General features: G+C 47.1%; 1 protein-coding gene across 2 annotated transcripts in view; it reads left to right on the top strand.

Moving 5' to 3' along the window:
* Positions 1–16753, top strand: part of FCHSD2 (FCH and double SH3 domains 2) — a 147752-nt gene that overhangs the window by 20085 nt on the left and 110914 nt on the right. For both annotated transcript variants that reach the window (XM_061458121.1, XM_061458122.1), the window contains exon 3: positions 10279–10324. In XM_061458121.1, the coding sequence (XP_061314105.1) occupies positions 10279–10324 (46 nt within the window). The remainder of the gene's footprint in view (positions 1–10278; positions 10325–16753) is intronic.

Genomic DNA, 16753 nt, shown 5'->3' with positions numbered 1-16753 from the left:
ACGGATCCCATTCCTGCATGCATGGTACAGAAATATCCTCTGGAGGAAAGCTGTGAGCAGTATTGTTTAAAGAAAGCTCTATGGAGAGCAGGAATGTGCTTCCCTGTTAGCAGACCTGTGTGTTGAGTAAACTCTAAGTAAGCAGATAGGTTATTTCGCCTGGCTTGTGGGGTGACAACCATCCTTAAACAGCTTAAACCCGCTTTGGGACAGTTAGGAGACTTTGCACTGAAGTGGCTGGGGTGTGGGCACATTCCCACTGCCTGTTGGACATGTGGTGGTGTCTGGAGTGATGTGCAACAGAAAGCAGCTGTTCCTTAACCAGCAACAGCTTTTCCTGAAGGTACAAATGGGTTGGGATGATCTCAGAGTGCTGTGATTGGGGTGTAAATGGTGTGTTGAGGGAGGGGATCCTGCCTCTCTGCTGTGTGAAGGGGAGACCCCCCTGTAGCCCTGATCCAGGTCTGGGGCAGCAGCACAAGAGGGATGTGGAGCTGTTGGAGCGAGGCCAGAGGAGGCCATGGAGATGCTGTGAGGGCTGAAGCAGCTCTGCTCTGGAGCCAGGCTGAGAGAGCTGGGCTGGGTGAGCCTGGAGAAGAGAAGGCTCCTGAAGGGGAGACCTGAGAGCAGCTCCAGTGCCTAAAGGGGCTGCAGGAAAGCTGGAGAGGGGCTTGGGACAAGGGATGTAGGGACAGGCCAAGGGGAATGGCTTGAACCTGCCCGAGGGGAGACTGAGTTGAGCTCTGAGGCAGAAGCTCTTCCCTGTGAGGGTGCTGAGGCGCTGGCCCAGGGTGCCCAGAGAAGCTGTGGCTGCCCCATCCCTGGCAGTGTTCAAGGCCAGCTTGGACACAGGGGCTTGGAGCAAGCTGCTCTAGTGGAAGGGGTCCCTGCCTGTGGCAGGGGTTTGGTGCTGGAAGAGCTTCAAGGTCCTTTCCAACCAAAACCAGTCTGGGATTCTGTTATTCTGTGAAACCTGGGTGACACTGTCAAGATTCCTAAAATGCAACAGATGAGTGAGGGAAAATCTCCGGGGTTGTTTCCTGCTTCAGATCATGTTGTTAGCTCCAGGATTTAAGAAGCTGTGTGAGTGATGGAATGTGTCTTGGCTTCTTCAGAAGCAAACGGGGATCAAAGACACTCCTCGGATTCCTCTTTCCTAAATAGTCCTGGTAGACTGTGTGAATTACCATGTGCTGCTGTGTTTCTAGATAGGAAATACCTTGAATATTTTGCATCTGGTTTGGATAAGACATGGAAAAGTACCATTGTTGTATCTCATAGAATCACAGAGTCCCAGACTGGTTTGGGTAGGAAAGGACCTTAAGCTCATCCAGTTCCAACCCCCTGCCATGGGCAGGGACGCCTTCTACTAGAGCAGCTTGCTCCAAGCCCCTGTTTCCAGCCTGGTCTTGAACACTGCCAGGGATGGGGCAGCCACAGCTTCTCCGGGCACCCTGTGCCTGTTTTTGCTTTGTTTCCCATTTTAAAACAAAACCTGATTAGTGCTCATTTACACTTAAGCTTCAAACCCAATCTTCATATTGACTAATGATATAAAGATATATTTAATAGTGAATGCCTTTGGTTTGAGAAGGGCTGATGAAACATTCACAGTCCCCTGCAGCTTCCTGGTTTTGATTCCTTTTTGTATTCCCCTAAATGGAAAACCCGTGTTTCAGCATTGTTTTGTGTTAGGTTGTCATGTTTCTCTGCTCACATCCACAACTGCTCATACTTTGCTGAGACAAATAGCTGAAAACATTGCCTAGGTTTGAGGTTACAGGAGTTCTCTTTCTGTAGTGACAGAATTGATTCTTTTTGGCTCTGTTGCTAGTGGCAACTCATCCTAATCCCAAACTGTTCAGTGCTGTGATTTATGGGGAGTTTATGTTGTCTGAAATTGTTTTCTCTGTGCGTTGCTGGAGGGTCATTGTTCAGGCACCAGGTAAAGATACTTCATGGCTTACAATAGAAGTAGTTTATTGTAGGTGGCGTGGACTCAGTGTTTTTAATGATGTATAAAATCTGAGCTCAAAAATATGCTTAAAAGTGAAATTTGGGAGAAAATTGCTTTGTCATTTATGAGAGGTTTGTGAAGGAGAAGCTTTTGTTTCACTGGAAGCTTGTGCTGATCCAAACCACAGATGTCTTCTGTTTAAACTCCAGTTTCCATGTGGGTTTGCAGTGTCACACAGAATATTTTGCATATATATTAATAGTTTTCTTTTAATTGGATAAATTTCACTGAGTGTGTTTTACATATGGGCATCACAGGGCTGGGCACATGGGGATCAGGTCTCCCTGAGACTTCTCCAGTCCCATTTCTCTCAGCCTTTCCTCACTGCTGCCCAGTCCTTGGATCATCCTTGTGGTCCCTTCTCTGGACCCTCTCCAGCCCATCCACAGCTTTGCTGTGCAGCAGGACCCAAACTGAACCCAGTATTCCAGGAGTGGCCTTACCAGCGCTGAGCACAGTGGGACAGTGACACCTTTATCCCTGTGGTGATGCCCTTGTTGATGTTCCCCAGCACCCTGGTGGGTTTCTTTGCTGCAGCCGCTCACTGTTCACTCCTATGGAGCTGGTTCCTCCATGTCTCTTTCCCAGAGCTGCTCCAGTCAGGCACATCCCAGCCTGAGCTGCTCCAGGATTGGGTTTGCCCAGGGGCAGGACCTGACACTTGTCCTGTTGAGCTCCATCAGGTTCTTCCCAGCCTGTCCAGCTCACCCTACAGGGTGGCTTCCCCTTCCCAAGTGTCCACTTCCCCACTCAGTTTGGTGCCACTGGCAAACTGTGTCATGGTACAGTTGATCCCATCACCCAGATCACTGGTGTAGGTTACTAGGATATTGTATCTTTTATTTCCTTGGAGAAAACTATAGTTTGAAAATGGTGTGTGTTGTAGTAAGGAATTTATGGAGGAGGGAAGAGCTCTGATACATTGCAGGATGTGTGTTTGAATTGTCAGTTCATGCCTTTCTGCAAGAACTTTAGGAAGCTTATGCAGAACTGCTTTAAGACTAGAGATGAGGTAGTACAAACAGTCTGTAAATCAAAATCAGGTTTCAAGAAAATCATCTTTTATGCTTGCCAGGGAACTGGACTTGCAGCGAGCTTCCCTACAGGAAAACCAGCTGAACTTCTTGACTCAGCAAGCGAAAAGCTTCTTGGTGTTACAAATACTTGTGCTTTAAGAGTTGTAAAGATGCCCTTCGCACATCTGCTGAGATGAGGCAAACGTGGAGTTGATTCACAAGCAGGAAATGTCACTGGCTTCTCATGGTGGCTCATAGAGCTCCACTGTGGGCAGGAGTTTAGGCTGTGGGTGACCTCAGGAGAGTGGTTTTGAGTTTGGCCTTCTGGCTTGTGTGCTTTCCCAGCTGATGGAGCTTGGCCTATATGAGTGTGCTCTTGTTCAAAGCCTTGGCCTGGAGGCCACATTCACACTGCATCGAGATGTTTGTGGTGTAAGAGCTGCAAACTATCCATGCTTGTCGTGGGAGGAAGGCTGGGATTGCTCTTAGGAGTCCTGTCCAGACTTGAGCTTCCATGACCACAAATCGACTTAAGGACCTGCGGACATGCTGCCATGAGAGCAGAATCCAGCTTGTTCATGCAGTTGGTGGGCAGAATCTCCTGGAAAGCAGCCAGGAAGGGGAAATATGCCTGGATTGATGGCTTTAGCTTGGGTTTTCTGAGGAGGAAAGAAGCAAATCATCCCGTTGTGTGGGAAGATGAGGAGTGTCAGCAGAAGCCCCTCCAGGTTGAGCTAGGAGTGAAAAGACAGGATACAGTGAGTGAAAATGATGGGCAGCAAAGGAGTGTTAAAGCTTTGCTTCACTGCTGAAGGATATCACTTACACCTACAGCTGGTCAGGGACATACAGGGAGCACTATGGCAATGGTGGCAGCAGAACACTTTCAGAGGCAATAGGGGAAGATGTGTGATGGCCTCGAGGGAAATGACTGCAGTGCTCAACATTAGTTTCTTCTCCTCTCAGTCTTTGAAGCCAAAATCTTCACTTAGACTTCAGTGTTTAACACAGCATTTGGAAAGAAGAGCCAGGATAATGCTCTGACATGAATGTTGATGAACATCTTTCTGCAAGACCTGAGGGGGAAGAATCGCACATAAATGTCTCCACGCAAAAGGGCATGGTTGATGATCTTGTGCTAATCTATGAGACGGCAAATTGAGCTCGAGAGCAGACAAATGAAGCCAGCCCAAAATCTAAGCAGCAGAACTGTGGTTGAACAGTGCTATTAAATGCTCAGTGCAGAGCAGTAACTTACTCTGGAGTTTATTTAATGGGTGGTACAAAGTCACTAGAGCAGCTTGCTCCAAGCCCCTGTGTCCAACCACACTGCCAGGGATGGGGCAGCCACAGCTTCTCTGGGCACCCTGTGCCAGCGCCTCAGCACCCTCACAGGGAAGAGCTTCTGCCTTATCTCCAACCTGAACTTCCCCTGTTTCAGTTTGAACCCATCACCCCTTGCCCTATCACTACAGAAGAGTCTCTCTCCAGCATCACTGTATCTCCATTCAGATACTGGAAGCTACTGTTCCTTTCCCTTTTTCCCTACCAATGCTGTGTTTGAACTTAATATACACCTAAGGAAGCTTCGAGAGCTTTCCAGCTGCCTGTCGCTACTTGTGTTGAACCCCAGAGCTAATGGTGATGCTTTTACATCCTATAGGCAGTGAAATGGTTCAGTGACTGCGTTCCAGGCAGGGCTATTGCATTATTACATTTTCTGTACTCACAGGAGTTGTGCTTGGCAAAGGAAAAGCCATTTTTTAGTGTAATTATGTCAACTCCCCAGCCTGCAACAGGCCCTGAATTTGAAGCTGTGGCCGCTTTGTGATGAAAATCACTTCTGATCACTCAGCCTCTGTTGTTAGGTCTATGTAGTGTTAAAATTGCCCCTTTGAAGTGGCACATTGCTTGCTCTTGCCTTTGAAGAACCACATGTGTGCTTACCTGGTGGAAAGGAGCCAACAGGAGACCCCTTCTTGTTACAAGGGTTTCTAATTTTACTAACCTGGTTTGTTGTACTCCAGCTTCTGAAGGCTGTCTCTGGGTAACTGTAGAAATCGGCGCTTTTCTGTCCTATAACATCCTTTAGACACTCAGAATTTTATGCTTATCTTTCAAAATGCTTTTCTAGGGGTAATTCTATTTAGGATAAACAGGAAAACACAAAGAGGAGCCTCTTACACACAGCTTTTGCCAGTCTTGTCCTGAGGGATCATTTCTGTAGATAAATTATTGTTCCAAGTAGGTTGTCTTTGTCTCTGCTGGACACGGAAAGGGAATATTAATGCAGGTTGTTCCTGTGTGTATGGGTGTTCCTGAAGTACCTAATTAGGCACAGAGCTGCTGCTGTGCTGTTAACTCAGCATTTATTTGCCAACCACTGGCCTACACCGAGCTACAGTGATGCCTGATGTTAGCTGAAGTGATTCTGAATTCAGGGTTGGGTCTTTGCCAGTGTCATACCTGTCCTCGAATTAAAAACCAGGTAGAAATTCGCTTGTATGATACAGATTCATGATGGTGCATTTTCAGGTTAGTGGGGAAAGTGGGATGAGTTGTGGCTGCCCCATCCCTGGCAGTGTTCAAGGGCAGGTTGGACACAGGGGCTTGGAGCAGCCTGCTCTAGTGGAAGGGGTCCCTGCCCATGGCAGGGGTTGGAACTGGTCTTAAGGTCCTTTCCAACACAAACCATTCCATGATTCGATGGGTGACGTGGGCTGGCAGGAACCTCATGAAGGTCAACAAAGGCGAATGCCAAGTCCAGCCCTGGAACACTCCAACCTTGAGCAACAGGTCAGGCTGGGGCAGCCAGTTGGGAATTTCAATGCCATCTTGTACATGAATATTCCAGAAGTGAACAGTTCACCATCGGGTGCCTCCTCTACTGCTCATGGATTAGAATCTCTTTCCCTTGCTTAGAATAAATCCATCTCATCACTGTAAAAGCCATTTCAGATCTGTTTGGCTGTTCAGGGAGGTGGGGAATTGATATTTAACACTGCATTTTAAGTTGCTGCATGCAGGTTTTGGTTTCAAATGTAGGTTGGGATATTTTGGAGGGGGCTAAACTGTATCCGTGCAGTTATTCCCTGATAGATAAATGGGGTTTAGGTTGTTCAGTCATGATTTTTGTCTCAGAATGGGACAAAAAAGGTGAACAATCCCAGTCTGTGATCCTAACTTGATATCTGACGTTGGGGTTTGAGTGTTCTGGGATTACTCCCAGAAATGAGAGCTCTGTTTTAATGTTTTTAATGAAAGGTTGAGAGTGAGCGTCTGATTCCATCATAAGAAAACCAGTTTAGTATTAGCTTGGATATCCTCGCACAGTGTGTGCGCTCCCAGTGTACATCAGAAGCAGGAGTTGCAGCGTCATCATTTTCCACTGGCAGATGTTCCAGCTGTCAGGAATTGACCTGCTTTATGGGAAGCTGGAAATTTGGGATATTTCCTAATTCACTGATTCACCTCCTTGAGTGCTGGGGGATTGAGTCACTTTAAAATCAGTCGCAATCTGCTCTGCAACTCTGAAGTGGATTTACTTCAGGAATTCTTCATGGGGTGAACTCATTTTTAGACTCAATTTTGAAATTGCCTTAATAGCTCATAACATAAAACCAATGGAAAATCACCTAATTCCTGCTCCTTTTCCCCCGTTCCTGTTCTCATGGCATTGGGGCTTTACAGATCTGCTGCGCTTCATGTGGCTTTCACTTCTGTTAACTTGGGGATGTGCACAGTTGGTAAAGTGAAGAGTAAATTATACTGACTGAATGATGCTGAGAAAATGATTCTGTTACAGATACAGGAGTGTGTATTAAAAGCGTTTAAACAATGGGTTTAGTTATCATCACCATGCAGTGTGTGTAAGTGAAATTCCCCCCTCTCCTTTCATCATCTGTCAGATAGCACTGAAAGCATTGGTTCTGTTGCTGTGTGTTCTGCTGATGTGGGAAATCCACTCTCTGTAGAGCTGAGTGTGGTGTTTGCTCATTTCCCTGCTCCTTGCTTTGTTAGTGTGGCAGTTGGGGACTGCCTTAGGTCAAGGTCAGTTAAAACAGGTGCTTTTCTGTAGTGTAACAGTTCCAGATGGTTTGGATTTTATATTGTTTTGTACATTTTCTGCTGCTTTGCACAGTTGTATAATACTCTTTTAATTACAGTTTCTAAGGAATTAGTCTGAATGTCCATAGCCAAAAAAACCCCATAGAACCATGGACTGGTTTGTGTTGGAAGGGAACTTAAAGATCATCCAGTTCCAACCCCTGCCACAGGCAGGGACACCTTCCACTGGAGCAGCTTGCTTCAAGCCCCTCTGTCCCGCCTGCCCTTGAACACTGCCAGGGATGGGGCAGCCACAGCTTCTCTGGGCACCCTGGGCCAGCGCCTCAGCACCCTCACAGGGAAGAGCTTCTGCCTAAGAGCTCAGCTCAGTCTCCCCTCGGGCACGTTAAAGCCATTCCCCTTGGCCTGGCCCTACAGCCCCTCTCCAGCTTTCCTGCAGCCCCTTCAGGCACTGGAGCTGCTCTCAGGTCTCCCCTTCAGGAGCCTTCTCTTCTCCAGGCTGAACCAGCCCAGCTCTCTCAACTCCTGACATTTCAAAGGAAGACAGCCGTCCTCTGCAGAGCTTCTCTGGCTGCTTGGCCTTCAGAACGAACATTCCTTTGTAATCCCTCCAGGATTAGACTCATTCTAGTCACACGGAGCTGTGAGCCATGGAAGGAGCTGCAGGCAGCAGTGTGAAGAGATGCTGTGGGTGGCTGGAGTTAAATCACCTATGTTGAAACCATTGGAATAATTCTCCTGAGTGTGACTTTTCCTTCAGGCTCGTAGCAGACTGCCCAGACACCAGGGTCTTTTAAAGATAGGTGCTTGGTCACTCTCTGGATTGGTAATAAAGCAGAGTTCCTTTTACATTGCAGCTTTTTGTCCTGATGGTGAGAATAAGTTTATTTTTATTGGGTTTCTTGGTTTTGGAGAACTTAAGTCAGGATTTTCCTGCAGTTTGAGGATTGTGCGCAGTATTAGACTTAGATGGAAAATGCTTACAACTTATAGACACCAAATATTGTTGAATATTTTCTTGACAGGCTGAGAACATTGGGGCTGTTGAGCCTGGAGAAGAGAAGCTGTGTGGAGACCTCAGAGCAGCTTCCAGTGTGTGAAGGGGGCTACAAGGATGCTGGAGAGGGACTCTTCATCAGGGACTGTAGTGATAGGACAAGGGGTGATGGGTTCAGACTGAAACAGGGAAAGTTTAGGTTGGAGATAAGGCAGAAGCTCTTCCCTGTGAGGGTGCTGAGGCGCTGGCACAGGGTGCCCAGAGAAGCTGTGGCTGCCCCATCCCTGGCAGTGTTCAAGGCCAGGTTGGACACAGGGGCTTGGAGCAAGCTGCTCTAGTGGAAGGGGTCCCTGCCCGTGGCAGGGGTTGGAGCTGGAGGAGCTTTAAGGTCCTTTCAACCCAAACCAGTCTGGGATTCTATGACTGTACTTATTCTTTCTCACCCTCTTTTTAAGCAGTCAAAGTCTTTAAATGCTTAAAAATGATTTTTAAGGGGTCAAAGGGAATTCACAGTTTGCAAGATAAAGATGATGTTTAGGATCTGCTTTCCAGAAACTAATCTAGGATTCTTATTTGGCTGTCCAGTTCTGTTCTCTGCACTAACTAATGCTTAATTTGTGAAGGGCTGCAATAGCAGATATTAATACTTCCCAATTTAAAGGATCCCAAAATACCATTCCTGCTTCCCTGCAGAGCCACTAATTCATTTCTTACAAGCTTTTCAGTAGCAGTTAGAGAACGTTTTATTAGCTCGTGGAACCAAATGTTTCCTTATATGAATAAACATGAAATTCCATCTGGAACAACAATAAGGTTAAGAATATCCCAGCTTTGCCCATAAAATCAGGATACCCATGAAAGTGTTCAGGTTTCCCAGGTTAAGGAGCGATGATGTATTTCTTAGTCAGACTTTTGTTTTTGGTTCCCTTGCTCCAAAGAATTTTCTCCTGGGAAATGTGGCTACTTGAGCCTCATATTTCATCATGTTTTGTAATATATTTATAGCTGTCATAAAAGGATTCCTGTCTAAACTGTCCCGAGGTTAAATCCAGCTTTGTGTTTGGCTAATGGAGGGAAATGCAGTCACAAAGCAGCGGAGAACACCGGCTTCAAGGGATGCGGCGCCTCATCCTGCTGCTCCTTCAGGATTTACCATTATATTAATTCACCAAAACACAGATCAAACACCAATTCAAGTATTGTATAAGTCAAATGATGTGCTGCCTTGCCAGTTTTCATTCCAAATCCCCATTTAGAGCACAGAACCAACTCGAAACGTTTCTAATTGAGGGAGGTGCTACTGTACAAGACGTGTTCTTCATGCTGGAGCTTGCAGTCCTGCCAGGTCCAAGATCTTGGTTGGGTTTGCAAGCAGATTTGCTTCGCAGGGTGTTTTGTAGTAGTACAGTAAGGCCAGTTGGATGCTTTTGTTTCTCTTCTCCAGTGTAAACCATTCAATGTAGCAGGTTTTTAGGGGATATCTCAGGCTTCCAGCTTGTGATATTTGTTGTTTTGCTGTTAATTTAAGTGGAATTTGTTTTGCATGAGGAGGGGGGGAGCCCTCATGGTGAAATACAGAGCTCCATATCCCGGTTCTGTGAAAACCAAGTATCCTGAATGTTCTGTGATTATATCATAGAATCACAAATGGTTTGTTTTTGAAGGGACTTTAAAGCTCGTCCATTCCCCCTTTGCCTGTCCCTACAGGCCCTTGTCCAAAGCCCCTCTCTAAGTTTCCTGCAGCCCCTTTAGGCACTGGAGCTGCTCTCAGGTCTCCCCTTCAGGAGCCTTCTCTTCTCCAGGCTCACCCAGCCCAGCTCTCTCAGCCTGGCTCCAGAGCAGAGCTGCTCCAGCCCTCGCAGCAGCTCCATGGCCTCCTCTGGCCTCGCTCCAACAGCTCCACATCCCTCTTGTGCTGCTGCCCCAGAGCTGGATCAGGGCTGCAGGGGGGGTCTCCCCTTCACAGAGCAGAGGGGCAGGATCCCCTCCCTGAGCTGCTGCTCACGCTCTGGGGGTGCAGCCCAGCACACGGGGGGGTTCTGGGCTCAAGCGCACACTGAAGCCGGGTCATGGGGAGCTTCTCCTCACCCAGCACCCCAAGTCCAAATCTTTTTAATTAAATAATTGAATTTTTAGTATTTTGATTTATGTATTAATGGATTTCTTTTCTTCTTTTTCAGAGCATTCAGTCAGAAAAGAGCAGCAATCGAGAAGGAATATGCACAGGTAGGTTCTAGAGTAATTTTATTATCTATGGCGTTCTCTTGATGTAATTCATTAGGTCTGTAGGGTTTTTCATTTACCCTTTCTGTAAGTCACTATGAAAGTACCTCTTGAAGCTCCAGTTTGGACAGTTTGGCCTATGCAGGACTTAGACCTGTTCCGTGTTTTCATGGATGTTTTGACTCGAGGAAGTTCCTGTGTACAGAAACCATTTTTCATATTATTCTTTTCAAAGCGTTACAAAGTCAGGGCCCTCTTTGAGGTTTTCTCAGAAGTTAGTGTGAAACCTGAGCAAAAAAAGTAAAATCAGGTCAACTGGAGGGAGAGGAAATGGGTTGTGGCATCCTCGGGCCAATGTAAATTTACATTCCCATTCTTCAGGAGGAGCAGCTTCCCATTCATCTGCAATAAAAGCAGCCAGATTTGGCCTCTTGCTGGTGATAGGGAGTGGAATGAATTCTGATTTGTTTGGGAGAAAGGAGGGAGGATTGATTTTTTTTTTTTTTTTTTTTTTTTTTCCTCCCTGCTTCCAAAATTAGAAAGCATCTCATAAGGGTACAGCTGCCTCCTTCATTTACAGGGGAGGCTCTTGGAGCTTAAGTCCAAGTCCAACAGCTTAAAAAGGCATTAATTTATTTTAAAACAGATTAGAAGTTGAATCAAATAGAAGCAAAGGAGCTTGTGGAACTCAATATACAATAAATACAACTGGGGATGTGCCTGATGTTACAGTTGTTGGTGTTGGGGCAGGGACAGAGTGATGTGAAAAGGGAAGCTGTTGCTTGGGTGTCCCTACCTGTAGTTTGTGACTTGTTGGGTTAAGCCTCCTGTTAGTGCTGCATCACCCCCAGGTCTGCCCAGAGCAAACATCGCTGCTGGCCTGGCTTTGCTACTCTGCTCTCGTGAGACCCCACTTGCAGCGCTGTGTGCAGTTCTGGTGTCCTCAACATAAAAAGGACATGGAACTGTTGGAACAAATCCAGAGGAGGCCACGAGGATGGGCAGGGGCTGGAGCAGCTCCTGTATGGAGCCAGGCTGAGGAAGTTGGGGCTGTTGAGCCTGGAGAAGAGAAGCTGCGTGGAGACCTCAGAGCAGCTTCCAGTGTGTGAAGGGGGCTACAAGGATGCTGGGGAGGGACTCTTCATTAGGGACTGCAGTGATAGGACAAGGGGTGATGGGTTCAAACTGAAACAGGGGAAGTTCAGGTTGGATATAAGGAGGAAATCCTTTCCTGTTAGGGTGCTGAGGCACTGGAATGGGTTGCCCAGGGAAGCTGTGAATGCTCCATCCCTGGCAGTGTTCAAGGCCAGGTTGGACAGAGCCTTGGGTGCCATGGTCTAGTGTGAGGTGTCCCTGCCCATGGCAGGGGGTTTGGAACTGGATGATCTTAAGGTCCTTTCCAACCCTAACTATTCTATGATTCTATGATGAAAGAGGATTGTGTTGTCTGTGCTGAATGTTTTTTCTAGCCCTACATCTCCTGTAGGGAGTCTGAGCCCTCAAACTCAGCTGAAACCACTTTGTAAATCACATGAAATTTGCACTGAATTCAATCCAGATGTTGACAGTAGTGCTCTGAGGATCTGCAGTTATTGCTGCTCCTCTTCCTCCGCTGTACACGGACTGGCATCAGCATCTATCGATTCCATTGGCAGTTGCACTTGATTTGATTCAGAGCAACAATTTTTCATTGACAGAATCAATAGATGCCTCCTGAACCTTTGATTAAAAGTATGTGTTCTTTAGTGAGTTTTGTAAGGATTTTTTGTAATGACATTGAATTTAAGTTCATTCTTGATACACTTATCCATTCTGCACCAGGAATGTGTTTTATATGCAGCAGTCGCTGCTTTTAGGGAATAGTCTGGATAAGCTGGAAAAATAATTACGTTCTCAGATTCAGAAGGCTCAGTCTTAACAACTGAGGCTTTCAATACCTTGCATTTAAACACCCCCCCCCCCTCAGCTTTCCAGCAATCCAGCTGCATCATTTGACATCCCTTCAATGCCTGCTTCTATGAATGAGGGCTTTGGGCTCGCTTCCTTGGTTTTGCTGATAAGTGCCCAGTTCAGGAACAACGTTGGATGTTTCTTCTTGGGCCTGTGAAAAGGATTTCTGTGTTGGAGATGGTAATAAAATTCCACATCGAGCCTTGGTTTCGGGGGGGAGAGGAATTGTGCTGCAAAAGAAATGTGAAGTCGGATTCATCAATGGGGGAATCTTCCTTTTGAACCTGGTCTAAAGGAAACTGGAGGTTTCTGAAGCAGGATTTCGACATCTTTTCACAGGCTCTGTCCAAAAGCCTCTTGTCACTCTCAGAGGACTCAGAATATTCTTACTTAGGACTTTTTGGCAAGTGAAAGAGATAAATAGTGGTGGACAGTGAAAACCAATTGCCCAGAACTGAATGCTTTGTTGGTTAAAAGAAGTTGTGTTCTGCTGCCCAGTGCTTGGTGCCAAGTTTCACTGCACAAAGTGCTTTTGTTTGGAGTAATACCTATACAGATGCTCATGAAACACATGGGGCAGTGTTGATAATTTCCTCAGGTATCTTGAATGCATGTGATGTATCAGAACCTGTATGTAAGTTATGCCATGGCTCCTTTTACCAAGGCAGTTGGTTTTACTCGGTCTCTTCACCATATTGTACCTGTTGAAGTGATTTCAAGCTGGTTCCAGTGCTTATTACCTGCCTCTGGTGGCTTCTTCCCTGGCTTTTTTGGCTGTGCCATGGTATAAATGGGAGAAGCATTTGATGCATCAGCCCTCCCGTTGTGAAGGCCTTTCTGGCTCTGTTGTGGATATGCATGGAGAGGTTTCAGTGGTATTTTCAGTACTGCATCATTAAATAGACATTTGAGGCTCACCTTAATATTCAGAAATTGAGAGCTTGAACAGGCTTTCATTTCCCATTAGCAGGATTCCTAGTTAATAGCATTTAAATTGCAGTTTTATAGAGTATTATTAGCTGTTCTCATGATTAATAAGCTGGCTGAAATCAGGAGGCAGGAATACTCTTTTGTTAGCTGAAAGAGCAACTTAGTGAATGCCTGATAAAACACTGTTTTCCTGAGCTTGTGAAGGAGGTAAAATGGTGTTGTTACTTCGTTTCAGGTTGTAATTGCACCTCTGCTGTACTTTGTATTATTCTTTAACAGTTTTAACACAACAGGAGCCTTTCGCAGTCTGTGTCCCATGCTGGGAACACACAGGGGAGATGAAGATGAGCTCTTAGGCAGAAGCTCTTCCCTGGGAGGGTGCTGAGGCGCTGGCCCAGGGTGCCCAGAGAAGCTGTGGCTGCCCCATCCCTGGCAGTGTTCAAGGCCAGGTTGGACACAGGGGCTTGGAGCAAGCTGCTCTAGTGGAAGGGGTCCCTGCCTGTGGCAGGGGTTGGAGCTGGAGGAGCTTAAGGTTCTGTTAACCCAAACCAGTCTGGGATTCTATGATTCCATGTCCTGTTTTGTCATGCTTTGGTTTTGGTCCATCTTTGGCTCTCACTGTGTTGGAGTAAAACGTGACTCCAGGCAATCAGCATGGTCCACCTCTATGAGTGTACAAGTCATCTCAAAGAGGTTGAGCTGTGAAACATGCTCCCCGTTTCAGTGCATGCTAATCAATTGCTAACTGTAATACATCAGCTGAGGGCACTGAGGAAACCAAGTGGGAAAGTTCATTCTATGAGCTATATTACAGCTTTGAATTTAGGCTGAGGAGCAAGAAGGAGCTTCTGTTGAGCTGAAAGAAAGGAAAAAGCCACTGACTTACGATTTCTCTTCCTGCCTGCCTTTCGGGTGGTCAGATGAATGTTGAAGAGATGTGTGAGCTCAGGAAAAGCAGCTATCTGATCTGTGATCTGAGCGTGGACAGGTCACTGGTGTTGGTTCCTGTTGCAATGAAACTTGAGACATTTAAACCACTTTAAAGTATAGAGAAATAGAAGGTGGTACAGTTTGTACCCACACATTCCTGTCGGCAGCTGTGAGTGAAGTGCAGCCTATCACAGGATCCCAGACTGGTTTGGGACATTAAAGCTCATCCAGCTCCAACCCCTGCCACAGGCAGGGACCCCTTCCACTGGAGCAGCTTGCTCCAAGCCCCTGTGTCCAACCTGGCCTTGAACACTGCCAGGGATGGGGCAGCCACAGCTTCTCTGGGCACCCTGTGCCAGCGCCTCAGCACCCTCACAGGGAAGAGCTTCTGCCTAAGAGCTCAGCTCAGTCTCCCCTCGGGCAGGTTAAAGCCATTCCCCTTGTCCTGCCCTACAGGCCCTTGTCCCAAGCCCCTCTCCAGGTTTCTTGAGGATGTTGTCCTCCACTTGCTTACTGGATTGGTTCTACCACTGAAGTAATAAACCCTCCTCAAGTGTTTTCCAGAGCACTTGGTGACATTTTGGTGTAATTCCACATTTGTTTGCTGCCAAGGTGAAAGATATTTGTTGTTATGCTGTTAATTTAAGTAGAATTTGTTTTTCATGAGGAGGGGGGGAGCCCTCATGGTGAAATACAGAGCTCCATATCCCGGTTCTGTGAAAACCAAGTATCCTGAGCGTTCTGTGATTATATCATAGAATCACAAATGGTTTGTTTTTGAAGGAACATTAAAGCTCATCCATTCCCCCTTTGCCTGTCCCTACAGGCCCTTGTCCCAAGCCCCTCTCCAGCTTTCCTGCAGCCCCTTTAGGCACTGGAGCTGCTCTCAGGTCTCCCCTTCACACAGCAGAGGGGCAGGATCCCCTCCCTGAGCTGCTGCTCACGCTCTGGGGGTGCAGCCCAGCACACAGGGGGGTTCTGGGCTCAAGCACACACTGAAGCCGGGTCATGGGGAGCTTCTCCTCACCCAGCACCCCAAGTCCTGCTCCTCAGGCTGCTCCATCCAGGCTCCCCCAGCCTGTGTCTGTGCTTATTAGCTCATTCCCTGTCGTCTGGACAGAAAGCTGGCGTTCTTTTCAGCCTGGAGGATACAGAAGGTTACTGTGGCCTCAGGGAGAGCAGGAAGAGATTGTGGACTTTAAGGGTGGGTCCCTGCCTTGGTGACAAACACAAGGCAGCCATAGGTTGACTGGTCAATAGCCTGTTTTGTTAACCCATGAACCTGACTGACTTCTTTCTTCCTTGGAGGAGGATGTTAGCTTTACTGCTGTGGCAAATCTCCCTCTAGAGTATTGCTGTGCTACTGACGATGTTTGTCTGGGGTTTGATTTGTGCCTGAAACCAGTGACTTCTCTAATCAACCAGTCAAAGCTATCAGTGAAATAAGCCCTCAGGGTGGGGAAAAGATGTATTTTTAGGACTTTATCTTTTAGGGAATTAAGGGACTTCTGTATTCCAGATCATGTGAGGAAGGATTTAGTTGGTAGTAAGCACACATACAGAAAGGAGTTATTTCTCAGGCTTATCTTTTGATGAAACTTGGCTCTCATTCCATGGTTCCTCTGCAGAGAAACTTCCTCTTGTAGTAAATGAGGAGACTATGTAGAGATTTCTGTGCTGGGCAGGGAGATGAATGATTGCTATATGTGGATGTACTTGATAGCAGTTGGTTTGGAGACAGTGAATGCCTTTGAAATCCAGCTCTGGATTTGTTGAATTTGCAAGCTTTCTGTAGAGAATGTTAGGAGAAATCCAGAGGGAAACTTTTCCATCCATGAGCTTCCTCATGTCTGCAGGTGGCGGCTGTATCTTTGCTGTCTAGTTTAAGAGCAGACAAAAAATCATTAAAAAAGCCCTTTATATCTCTGAAATCTCTCAGTATAGTCTTTCTCTTGAGATTTTCAATGTCTTTAGTGCACTGTTTTAGATCTCTTTATAAAGCCACATCCAGCCTGGCTCCCACTGGCTTCATGACTGATCCCTGATGCTTCAGAGGCTCGATGGTCATTACTCAGAAGCCTGTCAGTAGTTTGGAGGCAGCTTCATTCTATTTAATCAGTAGTATTGCACAGAACTTGAGGAGTCACAGAATCCCAGACTGGTTTGGGTTGGAAGGGACCTTGAAGCTCACCCAGCTCCAACCCTTGCCACAGGCAGGGACCCCTTCCACTGGAGCAGCTTGCTCCAAGCCCCTGTGTCCAACCTGGCCTTGAACACTGCCACGGATGGGGCAGCCACAGCTTCTCTGGGCACCCTGTGCCAGCGCCTCAGCACCCTCACAGGGAAGAGCTTCTGCCTAAGAGCTCAGCTCAGTCTCCCCTCGGGCAGGTTCAAGCCATTCCCCTTGGCCTGGCCCTACAGGCCCTTGTCCCAAGCCCCTCTCCAGCTTTCCTGCAGCCCCTTTAGGCACTGGAGCTGCTCTCAGGTCTCCCCTTCAGGAGCCTTCTCTTCTCCAGGCTGCCCCAGCCCAGCTCTCTCAGCCTGGCTCCAGAGCAGAGCTGCTCCAGCCCTTGCAGCATCTCCATGGCCTCCTCTGGCCTCGCTCCAACAGCTCCACGTCCC

Source organism: Pezoporus flaviventris, unplaced genomic scaffold (assembly GCF_033815535.1).
Source record: "Pezoporus flaviventris isolate CSIRO_AGI_PZ_B2104156 unplaced genomic scaffold, CSIRO_AGI_Pfla_v1 ptg000025l, whole genome shotgun sequence".
NCBI classification, from domain to species: Eukaryota; Metazoa; Chordata; class Aves; order Psittaciformes; family Psittacidae; genus Pezoporus; species Pezoporus flaviventris.
This window is presented reverse-complemented; position numbering and strand designations above follow the sequence as displayed.